Source organism: Enhydra lutris, unplaced genomic scaffold, assembly GCF_002288905.1.
Source record: "Enhydra lutris kenyoni isolate GAN:26980312 unplaced genomic scaffold, ASM228890v2 scaffoldscaffold9, whole genome shotgun sequence".
Lineage (NCBI taxonomy): Eukaryota > Metazoa > Chordata > Mammalia > Carnivora > Mustelidae > Enhydra > Enhydra lutris.
The window spans coordinates 77,209,539-77,224,165 of record NW_019154093.1 but is presented as its reverse complement, the minus strand read 5'-3'; the positions used below and the strand labels follow the sequence as shown (position 1 = coordinate 77,224,165).

General features: G+C 36.9%; 1 protein-coding gene across 2 annotated transcripts in view; it reads right to left on the bottom strand.

The window, feature by feature from the left end:
- The window catches only part of LOC111143415 (membrane associated guanylate kinase, WW and PDZ domain containing 3), a 230,891-nt gene that overhangs the window by 76,180 nt on the left and 140,084 nt on the right, over positions 1-14,627 (bottom strand). For both annotated transcript variants that reach the window (XM_022497139.1, XM_022497141.1), the window contains exon 2: positions 9,953-10,069. In XM_022497139.1, coding sequence (XP_022352847.1) covers positions 9,953-10,069 — 117 coding nt within the window. The remainder of the gene's footprint in view (positions 1-9,952; positions 10,070-14,627) is intronic.

The window sequence follows — 14,627 nt, the reverse complement described above, 5'->3', positions numbered from 1 at the left end:
AACAAATGTTGTAGCACAACAGACAGTATCTTCTCCCACTCTGATTTTTTCTCATCTTTTTTAATGGTCTTTTAATTATAGTAGTTTTTCATTTTATTGTACTTAACTTTATGAATCCTTCCCTTTATAGCTAATGCTTCTGTGTCTTATTGAAGAAATCCTTCCTAAGGATGGAGATATTCTATATTCTTTGTTAAAAGCATCACAAATTTGCCTTTCACACCTAGTACTTTAGTGCACTAAAACAGATCTTTTTCAGCCTGATAGGGGATAGTAGTACAACTTCTTTTTTTTTTCCAGGCGGCTACTCAACACACTTACTGAAAAATCAATTATTTCCCCTTCTCATCAGGCATGTCACTTCTAACATAGAAATCTCATATAGAAATGTCTACGTAAAACTGGGTGTTACTGGGCTTTCTCCTCCATCCCGTTTATCCACTGACCATTCCTGCGCCATTACCAATGGTGCTATAATTATTATATTGCCATGATAAATCTTGGTATAGAGCAGAACAAGTCCATCTATTTTGTTTTTTCTATTTTTAGCTCTTCCATGTAAAATCTGGAATCAGAGAAAGAGGCTAAACATGCTGGAATTTTTATGGGATTAGAATGAATCTATTAATCAATTTGAGGATAACTCCTGTCTTCACCATATTGAATCTTTAATCCAGGAACAAAAAATCGGTCAGTATACTCAGATCTTCTTTATGACCCCTTAATTTTATCTTGCAGAAGTCTTTACACTTCTTTAGAGATTAATTTCTAGGTATTTCAAATGCCTGTATGCTATTGTAAATATTTTTCTGTAAACTTTCATTTTCTAATTATTGATATAAAAGAAAACAATTGTGGGAATCTAGTTGGATGCTCTATTTGGATATAACTGACCTACAATCAAATTCACTAATTCCAGCAGTACAATTCTGTAAGTCTTGGGATTCATCGCTCCTAAAGGTTTTCTTATGTCCCTGTGGCAGTGGCTAATCAGCTGTCACTGTAGTTTTGTGTTTAACAGAATCTCATATACATAGAATCATATACTGATTCCAGTAGTTCTCACTGATTCCAGTAGTGATTTGTACCTGGCCTCTTTCACTTAGCATGATGCTTCTGAGATCTATCCATGTTGTGGTTCAACATCCTTTTACTGCGTGGTATTCTGTTGTACAGATACACCAAAATTTGATTACGCATTCACCATCGATGGACATTGGGGATGGTTCCAGATTTGGGACACTATAAATAAGGCAGCTATAAACTTACAAGTCCTTGGGCAGACACATATTTAAATTTATGTTAAGACCTAGGAGTGGAAATGCTGGGTCATATGGTAAGTGTATGTTTAAAAGAAAATGTCCCAAAGTAAATATATTTCACATTCTCACCAACTCCTAGATGAGAGCTGTAGTCGATTTACATTACTGTTTCCATGTAGGGATTCCTCCTTGAAGTCTCTCAGCCAATTTCCTTTTTCTAAGTCCTCAGAAAAATCAGTTGATAGAGAAAATGAGAGGAAAAAGTATTATAATTCTCCTATGAGAATTAAAGCTTGATTATCTGACATAGAGATGTTACTGATTTGAAGGAATCTAAAGATACCAACTGAAAGCAAAGAGCAGAAAATACTGACAAATGAAACCGAATGGTCAAGGCGACATTTCCAGGCATCAGGACAGAAGCACATGGGAGAGCAGCAGTCACAATCCACTTGCTGCTGTCCCTGAGCTACAAGTGTGAGGTCAAGGCCCTGTCTGCTAACAGTGAGTCTTTCTTGCAAATACACTATTAGCACGGTTAGATGCATTTATACTTCATATAAATCCTATCAGTAGTATTCTCCAAAAATCACTGGTTTTGAAGACTAAATAAGTCTTTAAATTCTGATTCTGTTCTGATGTGTGATTCTATGTAATGATATTAACCTTGAAGGCAGATCTGAATGTTATTTGAATACTACCCAACGATGTCCTTTGGCATTTTCCGCTGTTTGAATATGTGCTATGAGTTTCAGTGCTTTGTAAATCCTTTAATAGAAGAAATGTAGAGAAGTGAATGTTGTCGTGGAACACTGCAACCTGAAATCAGTAACTGGTGTAAAATCTGAAGTAAAAATCATATAGATCTCAATGTCAAAACCAAAATTGGGACAAGAAGACAACATATTTTCACCATTAAAAAAGAAAGTGAGTTTATTCAAATGACCAATGACTAATGCCCAATCTGAAGATGCTTTTGGACACACAATAATTTCAGGAGCATGAATGTCATACGAAATTTTTTTAAAAAAATGTCTGCAATACTTGTTACCAAAGTCAAAACTATCAAATAATATAAGTGATACTTCTTGTATTTTACAAGTTCATTTTAGGAGTGAAAATTTCAAATAGGATATATGTGTGGATTTATCTTTCAAACTTTTAACTTTTTTTTGTATTAATGTTTCCTTTTAATGTTTCCTATCAGCAAATGTCTGTAACAGATATAAGTGTTGAGACTTACAGCCTTGTTTTATTGATTTATAATAATAATAAACCAGGATATTTTTAAAGTGTTTGGTACACTCAGGAGAAGCCATTCTGCACCATGGTGTTTGTAGCCATCATTCCTCTGCCATAAAGGTCGAGGGCTGCCATTTGGGTTCCCAAGGTACTTGATTCAGCTAGAACTTCATCTCAATCAACCACAGTTTATACTGTCATTAAATTGTGATGCCACTTCTTGTCATGAATTACGAGCACCCTATTTCCAGTGGAAGGAACATGGCACTGGGCTCAAACCAAAGAACACGACCGAATCTAAAATTCCTTCTTGGAGGGTTTGTCTCCCAGGACTACTACCAGTACCAATTCTGTATTGACCAGCACCCAAACAGGTGAGAGAAACATGGTAACTTGAACAAGGAGAGCTTAATACAAAAAATGATTAACTATTTACAAGGAATTAACTAAGAGGAAATAAAAAAGAACTTTAAAGAATAGCACCCTAGAGCTAAGGGAGAACACTCAAATAAGGAACAAACTTGGAAGAGAGGAATGTTCCCCAACTCTGGGATTCAGGCTTCTCTGAGAAGGTGCGGTCGAAGCCTGGGGACAGATCTGGTTCATAGTTGATGGGTCAAGGCTGGCAGACAAGGTACAATCTGCTGGAGTACTGATGAAATTCACCAGCAAGCTGTCTGTGGTGGGAGCTGTTTTGAACTTTTTAGAAAACCATCTGGGACACTGGCTGGACTTGCCAGAAACCCAGTAGGAAACCACTTGTAGGGAATATTGTTGAAATCTGGGGAGCCATGTGGGGTGCCCATCAAACTCATTAAGAAACTGCAAGGAAGTCAGCAGGTGCACTGGAGGAATTCAGGCAGCCGCCTGTGAGGTGGGAAACTGACTGCTGGAGCACTGCTGAAACTTACTGTCTTTTTGCAGGCAGGAGCAAAAAGAAAAGACCCATTGGAAGTAGGAAAAGATGACTCTTCTTTCTCCAGTATCCTTCCTGCCAGCCCCAAGATAATTTGACGTTGTACCTACCAGTTGGCAAAGGAGGAAAGTTGCAATATCATACCCAGGCAAAAAAGAGTAATTTGAAGTCAAGAGGCACTAAATAATAAATGGCAGACTAGTTTTCTGAGTGATTCTACCATGAATGGGAGTTGAATTTTGTCAAGTGTTTTTTTTTTTTTTTCTGCATCTATTTGAGGAGATCATGTGTTTTGTTTTTCTTTTCCAGTCCATTACTATATAAATTTCAAATGTTATCCCAACCTTGCTTTCCTGTCACAACCTCTTGGTCATAATCTATTATCCTGTTTACATATTGCTATATATATATTATACGCTAAAATATTTAAGGAGTTTTGAGTTCTATGTCCATGAAAAATTGTGGTCTAATATTATTTTCTTTTAATGTCCTTGTCTGGTTTTACAATCAGATAATGATCAGATCACAGAATGAGTTGGGAAGTTCCCTCCTCCTCTATTTTCTTAAAAAGTCTGTGTAGAATTGATTTTTATTTCTTCTTCAACTATTCAGAACATTTCACCTGTACCATCTTGGGCCTGATGCTTTCTTAATGGGAAAATTACAAACTACAAATTCAATTCCTTTAACAGATTGAGAACTACTATTAAGCTCATTTATTTCTTCTTTATTTTTAAGGATTTTATTTATTTAAGAAAGAGTGACAGACAGAGAACAAATGGGGAGGGACAGAGGGGGAGAGATATGCAAACTCCCCACCAAGCAGGGCATCTGACTCAGGGATCAATCCCAGGACCCTGGGATCATGGCCTGAGCTGAAGGCAGATGCTTAACTGACTGAGCCAGGCATCTCTCATCTATTTCTTCTTGAGTGAATATTGGTAGTTTTTTTCCTCCAAGGAATTTTTCCATTTCATCTGAGTTCAGTTTATTGTTGTCAGGTTGTTTAGAATTTTCCTGACTGTCCACTTAACATCTGTAGAATTTTTAATGATGCCACCTCTCTCATTCCTAATAGTGTTAAACAATGTTTTCTCTCTTTACCTTCGATGGCTAGAAGTTTACCAATTTTACTGATCAGAAAAAAATCAACTTTGGGTTTCATTGATTTCTCTAGTCTCTATTTTCTAGTTTATTGACTTCTTTTATCTTTATTTCCTTTCTTCTACTTAATTTGGGTTTACTTAGCTCTTCTTTCGCTAGAAGTTTAGATCACTGAATGAGATCTTTATTATTTTCTAAGTATTTAACACTATAAATTTCCCTCTAAACACCACTGTAGCAACATTCCACAAATTGGTATGTTGGGATTGTTATGTTCTCACATGCTGATTGATATGTGTAATATTTTGTATTTTCCCTGTGGCTTTAACTCACAGGTTATTTAGAAGTGTGCTATTTAATTTCCAAATATTCAGAGATTTTCAAAATAATTTTCTGTTAAGTGATTTCTTGCAATTCCATTATGATCACAGAATACATTTTATATGATTTAAATTCTTTTAAATTTATTGAATCTTGTTTTATGGCCTAGAATATGGTCTTCATTTGTAAATGTTCCTGTACCCTAGAAAAGAATGAATATTTTATTGTTGGGAGGCATGTTCTAATACATAGCCATTAGGTCAAGTTGGTTCAAAGTGTTAGCCCTGTTATAACCTTACTGATTTTTTTTTTTTATAAAAGATTTTATTTATTTATTTGACAGACAGAGATCACAAGTAGGCAGAGAGGCAAACAGAGAGAGGAGGAAGCAGGCAGAGAGGCACAGAGAGAGGAGGAAGCAGGCTCCCTGTGGAGCAGAGAGCCTGACGTGGGGCTCGATCCCAGGACCCTGGGATCATGACCCGAGCTGAAGGCAGAGGCTTTAACCCACTGAGCCACCCAGGCGCCCCCCTTACTGATCTTTTGTTTACCTACCCTAAAGGAGGTGTTGAAATCTTAAACTCCAGTTACGAGGTTGTTCAGTTCTTCACTCTGGTATCATTTCCATTCCACCTGAAAATTTCCTTTAGTATTTCTTTTAGTGCAAGTCTGTTGGTGAAAAATTCCTTTACCATTTTTTTTTTTTGGCCTGAAAAATTATTTCTCTTAAGGATATTTTTGTTGCATGTAGAAATCTAGGTTGGCAGTTTTTCCTTTCAGCATGTTGAAGATGACATTTCGTTGACTTTTGGCTTGTACTGGTTTCTGCTGACAAGTCTACAGTCATTCTTTCTTCCCTTGTATTTAATGTATCTTTTTTCTGTCTGCCTTTCACATTTTCTCTATCACTGGTTTTCAGCAATTAGATTATAATATATTGATTTTTTTTTTTTAATGTTTCTTCTTGGGGTTTGTTGAGATCCACAGCTCTGTGGATTTATAGTTTTCATCAAATTTGGAAAAATTTCAGCCTATAGTTCCTCATTTGTTTTTTTCCGTATCTCCCCTCTTTGGTTTGACAGTGTGCATAGCTCAGTATGAACCAATCACAGTCCTGCTCCGCCTATGATGCAATTTCTGAAAACAGCCCAATTTCTAGCTGTTTACAGTAAGAAGGTAAATCCAGTACCAGTTAGTCTTTCATGGCAGAAGCAGAAATGTCTCTTTCTTTCTTCCTTTCTCTTTCTTTCTTTCTCTGGTAACTTTAAAAAACAAAAAGCTATGTTTTCAGTCTATTTCCTCTCTGTTTCAGTCTGATTCATTTATATTGGTATGTCTTCAAGTTCACCAATCTTTTCTTCTGCAGTTTCTAATCTGCTGTTAAGCCCATCCATGAATTTTTGAAGTTCCATTTAATTCTTTTTAAAAAAATTCCATTTTCTCTTTTATTTTATTCATATTTTTCTTTAAATCCTTGATCATATTTATAATAACTCTAAAATGCTTACTTTGGTCATACCTGTTTATATGTCATCTATTTTTTTTTTGTCAGCTGACTTTTCCTTTGATTATGGGCCATATTTTCTTCTTTTTTGTATATCTAATAATTTTTATTAGACACTGGGCATTGTAAATACTATGTTATTCCGTGTTGAGATTTTGTTGTCTTCCTTTAAAGGCTGTTGGTTTTCCCCTTTTCTCCCACCCCTCCTTCCTTTCTTTTTGCTAACAATTAAGTTATATGCACATTTACTTTATCCTTTTGGGGCTTGCTTAATTAAGCTTTGTTAAAATGGGTCCCAAGGAGCTTAAACCTATTTTAGCCCTACTAGTAAGCTATGACCTCAAGGGTCATTGAGGTCTCTCCACTCAGGTGGACTAGAACCCAGATTCTCCCAGCACTGCATAAACTCTGAAAACTGCTAACTTATGGCTCCCAGACAACCTGTGCATGCCATGTGGGGGTCTCAACCCATACATTCTCAGCTTAGTATTCAGCAACAGAGTCAAGGGGATACTTATGCTTATTATTCGAGCTCCTTTTCTTCATAGCTCTCTCCTCTCCTTTCTTCATAGCTCTGTCCTGCAAATCTCAGGCACCTCAGACTTCTTGAATGCAGACTTCTGCATCCTCAACTCAGAATCCTCTGTATTCTCCCTGGGCTTTCCCTCCTTATAACATGGCTCAGAATGTGGCTCCAGGCAGAAGGCTGATGAAACCATAGGACTCCTTTGTGTGCAGTCTCCTTTCTACTTCTATTAGAGATCATAGTCTTGTCCCTTCAACAGAGTAGTAACAGTAGAAGTCTTTCTTTCTCTTATTAATTTTGTTGCTCAAATTGTTTCAGATCTTGTCAGTGGGCACCCCTTCTAGATGGCTTAAAAAAAAAATGTGCTTCTGATATGTCCCCATAGTCTTTTAGGCATTTACATACTTTCTGGGATTAGATGTTCCAAGCTCATCTTGTTCTTTCCTTGCGCCAGACCTGGAATCAGAATTTTCTCCAAGAAGATTTGGTATCTTTTAGTAAAGAATGGTAATTACAGACCATTTGGTATGCTGTTACTGATATAACACTGCATTCTTGGAGGAGTTGTGGTCACTTCAGTGTCTCGGTGAATAGGTCCTCTTAGGATCTGAAAAGGCTGCAGCTGTTTGGACCCTATGAATGACAACCAAATAAACTGTAACTCCTTTTTAGGACAAAACCTCACACTGAGGAGAAACTGCAAAACTAGGACATCACAAGTAAATTTAAAAGAAGACCCAAGTAAAAGTGCAGAGTACAGCCGAAAGTACATGTTTTTATTAAGTTGTTTTAACAAGGGAAAAGGGAGCTCTAGAGCTATGAAACTAAAAATGCTACCCTGAGACACCTCACGCAGGCAAAATACCAAGTTACTTACAAGGTAATGAAAATCAGATTGCTTTTAGACCTTTAAAGAGCAACGCTTTATGCCAGAAGACAATCAGATAATCAACTAATAGAATTAAGATAGTCAAGGAAAGAAAATATAAGGCAAGGATTTCATATACATCCAAACAAACTTGCAAGCATAAAGGCCTTAGACCAACTGTGATGATCCTCTGACTCTTTCCTGGGAAATCTAGAAGAGAAGAAGCTTTAGAAAACCACAGTTATTGAAGAAACAACAACATAAGGATTGGTAGTTATATTCGATGTGTATTTACCCACAGAATAAAGAATAAATGATGATAATAAAGGGGAGAGTGTGATACGTAATGGCTGTTTGTTCTGTTAATATAGACACAGGTCAAGTATCAAAAAAAGTGAAAATGAGGAAAGCATATGTGAAATGGAATAAGCTTGCTGATTATCTTTGAGGTAAAAAAATTATTTCAAGTCAGATGATGGGAGAGAGAAGGAAGGAGTAAGAAGCAATAACTAGATAATCTAATATTGTTCACAGTTGGGACAAAAACAAAAAAAGGAAGGGAGGAAGAACAGAGTATTATATAAAAGTATAAAGGTACCCATTAAAATAAAGATATAAACCTTTCTAAAAGGAGAGAGAGGAAATAAAATGGACTATGTACGTGGTGAAGGCTTTTTATACAAAAGATGTGTGTATAGGTAAAATAGAAAACCATGACAAAACAGGAGACTAAAGACATAGATCACATCAATAAATATAAAGAAAGTTCCAGATTGGCTAAGACATCAACACTATTTGCAAACAAAGACCTTCAGAAAGATGAAAGACTAAAACAACAGACAAAGATACACCAGGCAAATGCAAAGAAAGTAAGGCAGGAGTTGCAATTCTGAAATCCAACCAGGTAGATTTACAGGAGGAAATCATACATAAGGAGTCAGATTTAAAAACAAAAACCAAATAATTTATAGCATGTTAAAGAGTCTGGACTTACACTCAGTGAGAGACTCTCAAAGATAATCTGGAGATGGACAAGAGTCAGACGTGCACTAAAAGACCAGAGCAAGGGGACATGGGAGGTGGGGAAGCAGCCAGAATGGGGAAGAGGAGACACTGAGGGCCTACTCCAGGACACGTGGTTTGCACTCATGTTCTCATTTCAATTCTTAGAACTATGTGAGAGGTGTCTCTTGTTATTCACATTTTATGTATGGGGAGTCTGGGGTTCAGGAAGGTCAAGTAACTTGTCCAAGGATCAAGATTTTTCACCTCACTCTTTGCCCCTACATATTGTTATCTGTTAAAAAAAAAAAAAAGTTCAAGCAAGAAAGGGTGAGGGTCTAAGGCAGTACAGAAGGATTGGTATTTAAGGAACGTAATTAGGCAGGCTTAGTGGTAGAACAGACACTGTGTAAGAGTAAATTTAACAAAAAATTAAGAATTTCAGAGCCATTATAAAAACTACTATCTATACAAAGTTCCAAATATATTGAAAAGGAAAACAAACCAGAACATCCTTTTATAACCTTTTATTTGTTACTACTTTTTATTATTCCCCAGACTTGTGCTAACTAAAGCCAAAATGTAAGCATACATGGTTTCTTGTTACGTATTAACACACACACACACACGCGCGTGCGCACGCACGCACAGCATCCTTACAACCACAACAACAACCAGGCCCTATGAAAACTAATGAGACAGGAAAAGATATACAAACATCTAGATAAGGATTCAACCCGGATTACTACAGAGAAGGTACTGTGTTTCCTTCTTTTTTTTCCTTTGGGGAAGGGGCAGATCTTAAAATTAGCAATGTCCTAATAATTAATACAAAAATGTTTGTTCTCTGTGTACGAGGCACTGAGAGTGAAAAAGTTTATTATTTTTTCTTATTGAATAAACATTTGGAACGGAATTACAGAAGACAATTTAGTTAGCAGAATATACATAGATAGTCTTAAATTCTTAAAGTCTAATGACTGTTTTTAAAGTTACAACATAGAATCTTCCAGTTTTTCTACTTTAAAAACAAAAGCCCTGCATGTCCTTGGAAAACTTTCTCCTTACCCAATTTTTGTTTCATTCTAGTGCCCCAACTCAGTCTTCCCAATTTGGTATGAGATACTCTATTGAATTACTTCTACATGTTTGATTAGTTAAATAAGGATACGTTGCCCTCCCTTCTTTTATTCAGTCTCATACTTACATGGAATTGTTCTCAGGTAGAGATTATCTCTGATCACTTGCTGCAATTTGTGGTCAATTGATCCTTTCTGAAACTGAAGACTCAGGTAATGTCGCAAATCTTTATTAATGACTTTGCCTACGAGAAAAACCACAGAAGACAACACATAACTGTTAGATCTTCAATTAAATATCGATGTTAGTGATTGAATACCCTTAAACCATTTAGCTATAGACAAGAAGAAATCAGAGTATTTTGCTAAAAACAACATTGTTTTACTAAAAACAAATGATTAGAGTACTATAATTAATAATATGTACCTATACTACATAATGTGGGCATAATTTAACAACAGTAGGGGAGGGCCAAGGTATAGATCAGAGAATATGACAAATACCCAAGATAATTTCCATTTATGGCTTTAAATGCCATTTATATACTGATAACTTCTACATTCTTATCATGTCTCCATCCCTGACCTATGTCCACCAGGCTCCAAAGCCATCGAACTCATTCATATACACTGCAGATATATTTGAAAGTCAAATAAGCACCTCAAATTTCAGATAACCAAAACAGAACTCTTAATTCCATTCTCCACCAATTTTTCCTCTGCTCTACTTTTCCTTGTCTTAGCAAATAATAGCACCATCAACCCAGCAGAATAGACCCAAGGGCTATAAGTCATCAGAAGTTTCTGATTTCTCCTTTTCACTTCTATCCCTCAGATCCAATCCAGTAGCAACTTTTGTCAGTTCTACCTCCAAAACATGCCCCATGTCCACTTCTCTCCATTTCCAGAGCCTCCATCACTTCCTATCTCGAATTCTGCAACAGCCTTCTAATCTGTCTCCCTGTATTCATTCTTGCCTCCTTCTGCTCTCACCACTTACACAGAAGCCAGGTGAGATTTTGAACATAAACCAGATGATCACCACTCTGTTTAGTGCCCCCCTCGCCAATGACTTCTTTTTGCACTCAGGATAAAATCCAAACTTCCACATGGTCTAGCTCTGGCATTCTCTGACTCAAACCCATTCACTAGCCACCCACTAGCCATGCTTCCTCCCACAATGGCCGTCTTCCAAAAGGCCAAATGGACCCTACTTTGGATCCTTCTGCCTATCTCTGACTGCACAGGCATTTGCTGTCCACTCACTTGACTCCTAGATACAAGGTGATTCAATAAGAGGATGAAAGAGGTTTTTTTGGGGGAGGGGATGGGAGATAAAAAGAGGACTACCGGAGATCTCAAAAACATGTTAAGCAGAAAAATAGAGGATTACAGAAATCTGATAGCAGTGAATTTATAGTAAAGGTTGAACTTAAATGAAGACCAAAGCCATCCAAACACTGTTCACTAGATAAGACTTCACAGGGTTACAAAAGGACAATGCTACAACATAATGGATTACTATACTGGGTAAGAAACGACTAGGCAATTAAAATACACTCTTTATCTGGAACAGCTTAATTATGACAAGCATAGATAAGCCAAAAGGTTACTACAGATCAATTCATTCTTTTAACTATTATTCCATGATGTAGCATTTCTAGTCCCCCCCTTTTTGGTCTTCTCTCACAGGAATAAACCAGCATAACCAAATGAGAGGATGTTAATTCAAGCAGGAAACCAGGGTGCTGCTAAAGTTTAGAGATAACATTCGGATCCTAAACTAATAAACACAAACCAAAAAGTCCCCGTTTTGCCTTGCCAAAAATAGATCCTGAGGAAGGGTGTCCCCTCTGTGATCAAAGAAAAAAGCCCGAAAGATATTTACAGGGATAACACAGAAGAATCCCTGGTCACAGAACTGGTTTCTGCCAGGCATTCAGGGGCTCTACCAAATCAAGTTCCATTTAGATGGAATCATATTATGCCATTTCTTATTTTTATCACAGCACTTGGTAACTGCTGGGTGGAAGAAAAACATAATTCATAATCAATACTGTATAGTCCAAGAAAGAAGAAATAGACCCTCAACTCACGGTCAACTAATCTCCAACAAAGAAAGAATGCCCAATGGAAAAAAGACAGTCTCTTCAACAAACGGTGTTGGGAAAATTGTGGACAGCCACATGCAAGAGAATGAAACTGTACCACATTCTTACACCACACACAAAAATAAACTCAAAATGGATGAAAGACCTAAGTGTGAGACAGGAAATCCATCAAAATCCTGTAGGAGACACAGCCACAATCTGTTTGACCTCAGTCACTTCTTGCTAGACACGTCTCCAAAGGCAATGGAAACAAAAGCAAAAATGAACTCTTGGGACTTCATCAGGATAAAAAGCTTTTGCACAGCAAAGGAAACATTCAACAAAACCAAAAGCAACCTATGGAATGGGAGAAGATATTCATAAATAACTTATCAGATAAAGGGCTAGTATCTAAAATCTATAAAGAATTTATCAAACTTGGGGCACGTGGGTGGCTCAGTGGGTTAAAGCCTCTGCCTTTGGCTCAGGTCATGATCTCAGAGTCCTAGGATCGAGCCCCACATCGGGCTCTCTGCTGGGCGGGAAGCCTGCTTCCTCCTCTCTCTCTGCCTGCCTCTCTGCCTACTTGTGACCCCTGTCTGTCAAATAAATAAATATTTAAAAAAAATTTTATCAAACTCAACAAAAAAGCATAATCAAGTCAAAAAATGGGCAGAAGACATGAACAGACATTTCTCCAAGAAGACATACAAATGGCCAATAGACGAATGAAAAAATGCTCAACATCACTAGGCATCTGGGAAATACAAATCAAAACCACAATGAGATACCACCTCACACCACTCAGAATGGCTGAAATTAACAACTCAAAAAACAACAGATGTTGGCGAGGATGTGGAGAGAGGGGAATCCTCTGACTCTGTTGTTGGGAATGCAAGCTGGTACAGCCTTTCCGGAAAACAGTATGGAGGCTCATCAAAAAATTAAAAATAGAACTACCCTACAACCTAGCAACTGACTAGTAGGTATTTTATCCGAAGGATACAAACATAGTAACTCGAAGGGGCACCTGTACCCCAATGTTTATAGCAGCAATGTCCAAAACAGCCAAACCATGGAAAGAGCCCAGATATCCATCAACAGAGGAATGGATAAGAAGATGTAGTGTGTAGACACACACACACACACACACGAATATTACTCAGCCATCAAAAAGAATGGAATCTTGCCATTTGCAATGACATGGATGGACCTAGAGGGTATTATGCTAAGTGAATTAAATCAGTCAGAGAAAGACAAATGCCACATAATTTCACTTATATGTGGAGTTTAAGAAAAAATAGATGAACACAGGGAAAGGGAGGGAAAAATAAAATAAGATGAAAACAGAGAGGGAGACAAACTACAAGAGACTTTTAACTGTAGGAAACAAACAGGGTTGCTGGAGGGGAGGTGGGTGGAGGGATGGGGTAACTGGGTGATGGGTGTTAATGAGAGCACGTGATGGAATCAGCACTAGATGTTACATGCAACTGATGAATCCCTAAATTCTACCCTTGAAACTAATAATGCAGTATATGTTAACTAAACTGAATTTAAATTAAAAGAATACCATATAGTCTCATTTCTTATTGAACAAAAACATACCCAATAATGAGTTTATTAACTATTTTAAAAATTAGGTTAAAGTGTGTTCCAAATGCTTTGTAATAAATATTATACAAAAGCTTTGATGGGTTGTTACATAGGTACTTAAAAGTTTCAGTGATATTTGTGGATGTTTAGAGCTCTTGAATAGATAAAGAATGCATCACTGTTTTTTCCCATTTAAAATAATACAGTACTGGCTCCAATACCTAAAAATCCTCTATCCAACATATTTTCATGAATACACTTAATCTGGGTAAAGGATAATGACTCTAATTCAAGAAGATGGCACGAGTCAACATTTTTTTTTTCTAACCCAGATTGTGTTTTAATTTGAAACTTTCCTGTAAAATATGGTATAGCTCACAGAGGTAACCATATAATGCTAAGAATTCAGACTGGATTTTAATCCAATTAAAATAACAGCCATTAAATCAGATATAATTAAAGACAAAGCCATAATAAAAGTCATAGATCACAAGTTACAGCTTAAAGGGGCTTCTTAAGGTGGAAATGAAGTTAAAACACCTCGTTTCCTGTTTCAAAGGCCTACAAGATCTCAAGACTGGGAGGCTCGTTAAAGCAAAAAGCTAGATTTAAAGAATGGTACCTAGGATTACCTGGGCTGGAACTGCACTCACTCTCAATTACCACCCCGTGCTGGGATTCTGGATGCAGTGATGAAATGCACAGTTGCCAAGAACAGGGTAAGGGACAATTTCATGAATGTGATATTTTACTTCAAATGTGCAAGTCATTCAAAGAAGTCATCACACATCTTCAAGGTTGAGGACAAAATATTACAAACAGCAGTGAAATGTCAATTATAAAAGATTAACAACTTATACAGGGTTGGCCTTCTTTCAGATTAATAATTAATAGTAAAATACAATGGATATTATAGTCATCATGGACTTCCTTGCCTCAAGAAACCAAAGACCTTCTGTAAGGGGACAGAATATTATGGTTCCCTCTTTGATAGGATTCCACGGAATTTGTTTAAAAAAACAAAAAGTACAAATATCCTGAGTAGGCAGATGACTGTGGAATTACTAGAAGGCCAACAGAAACGTTAACTCACAAAAACACTGCTGAGTATATCTAT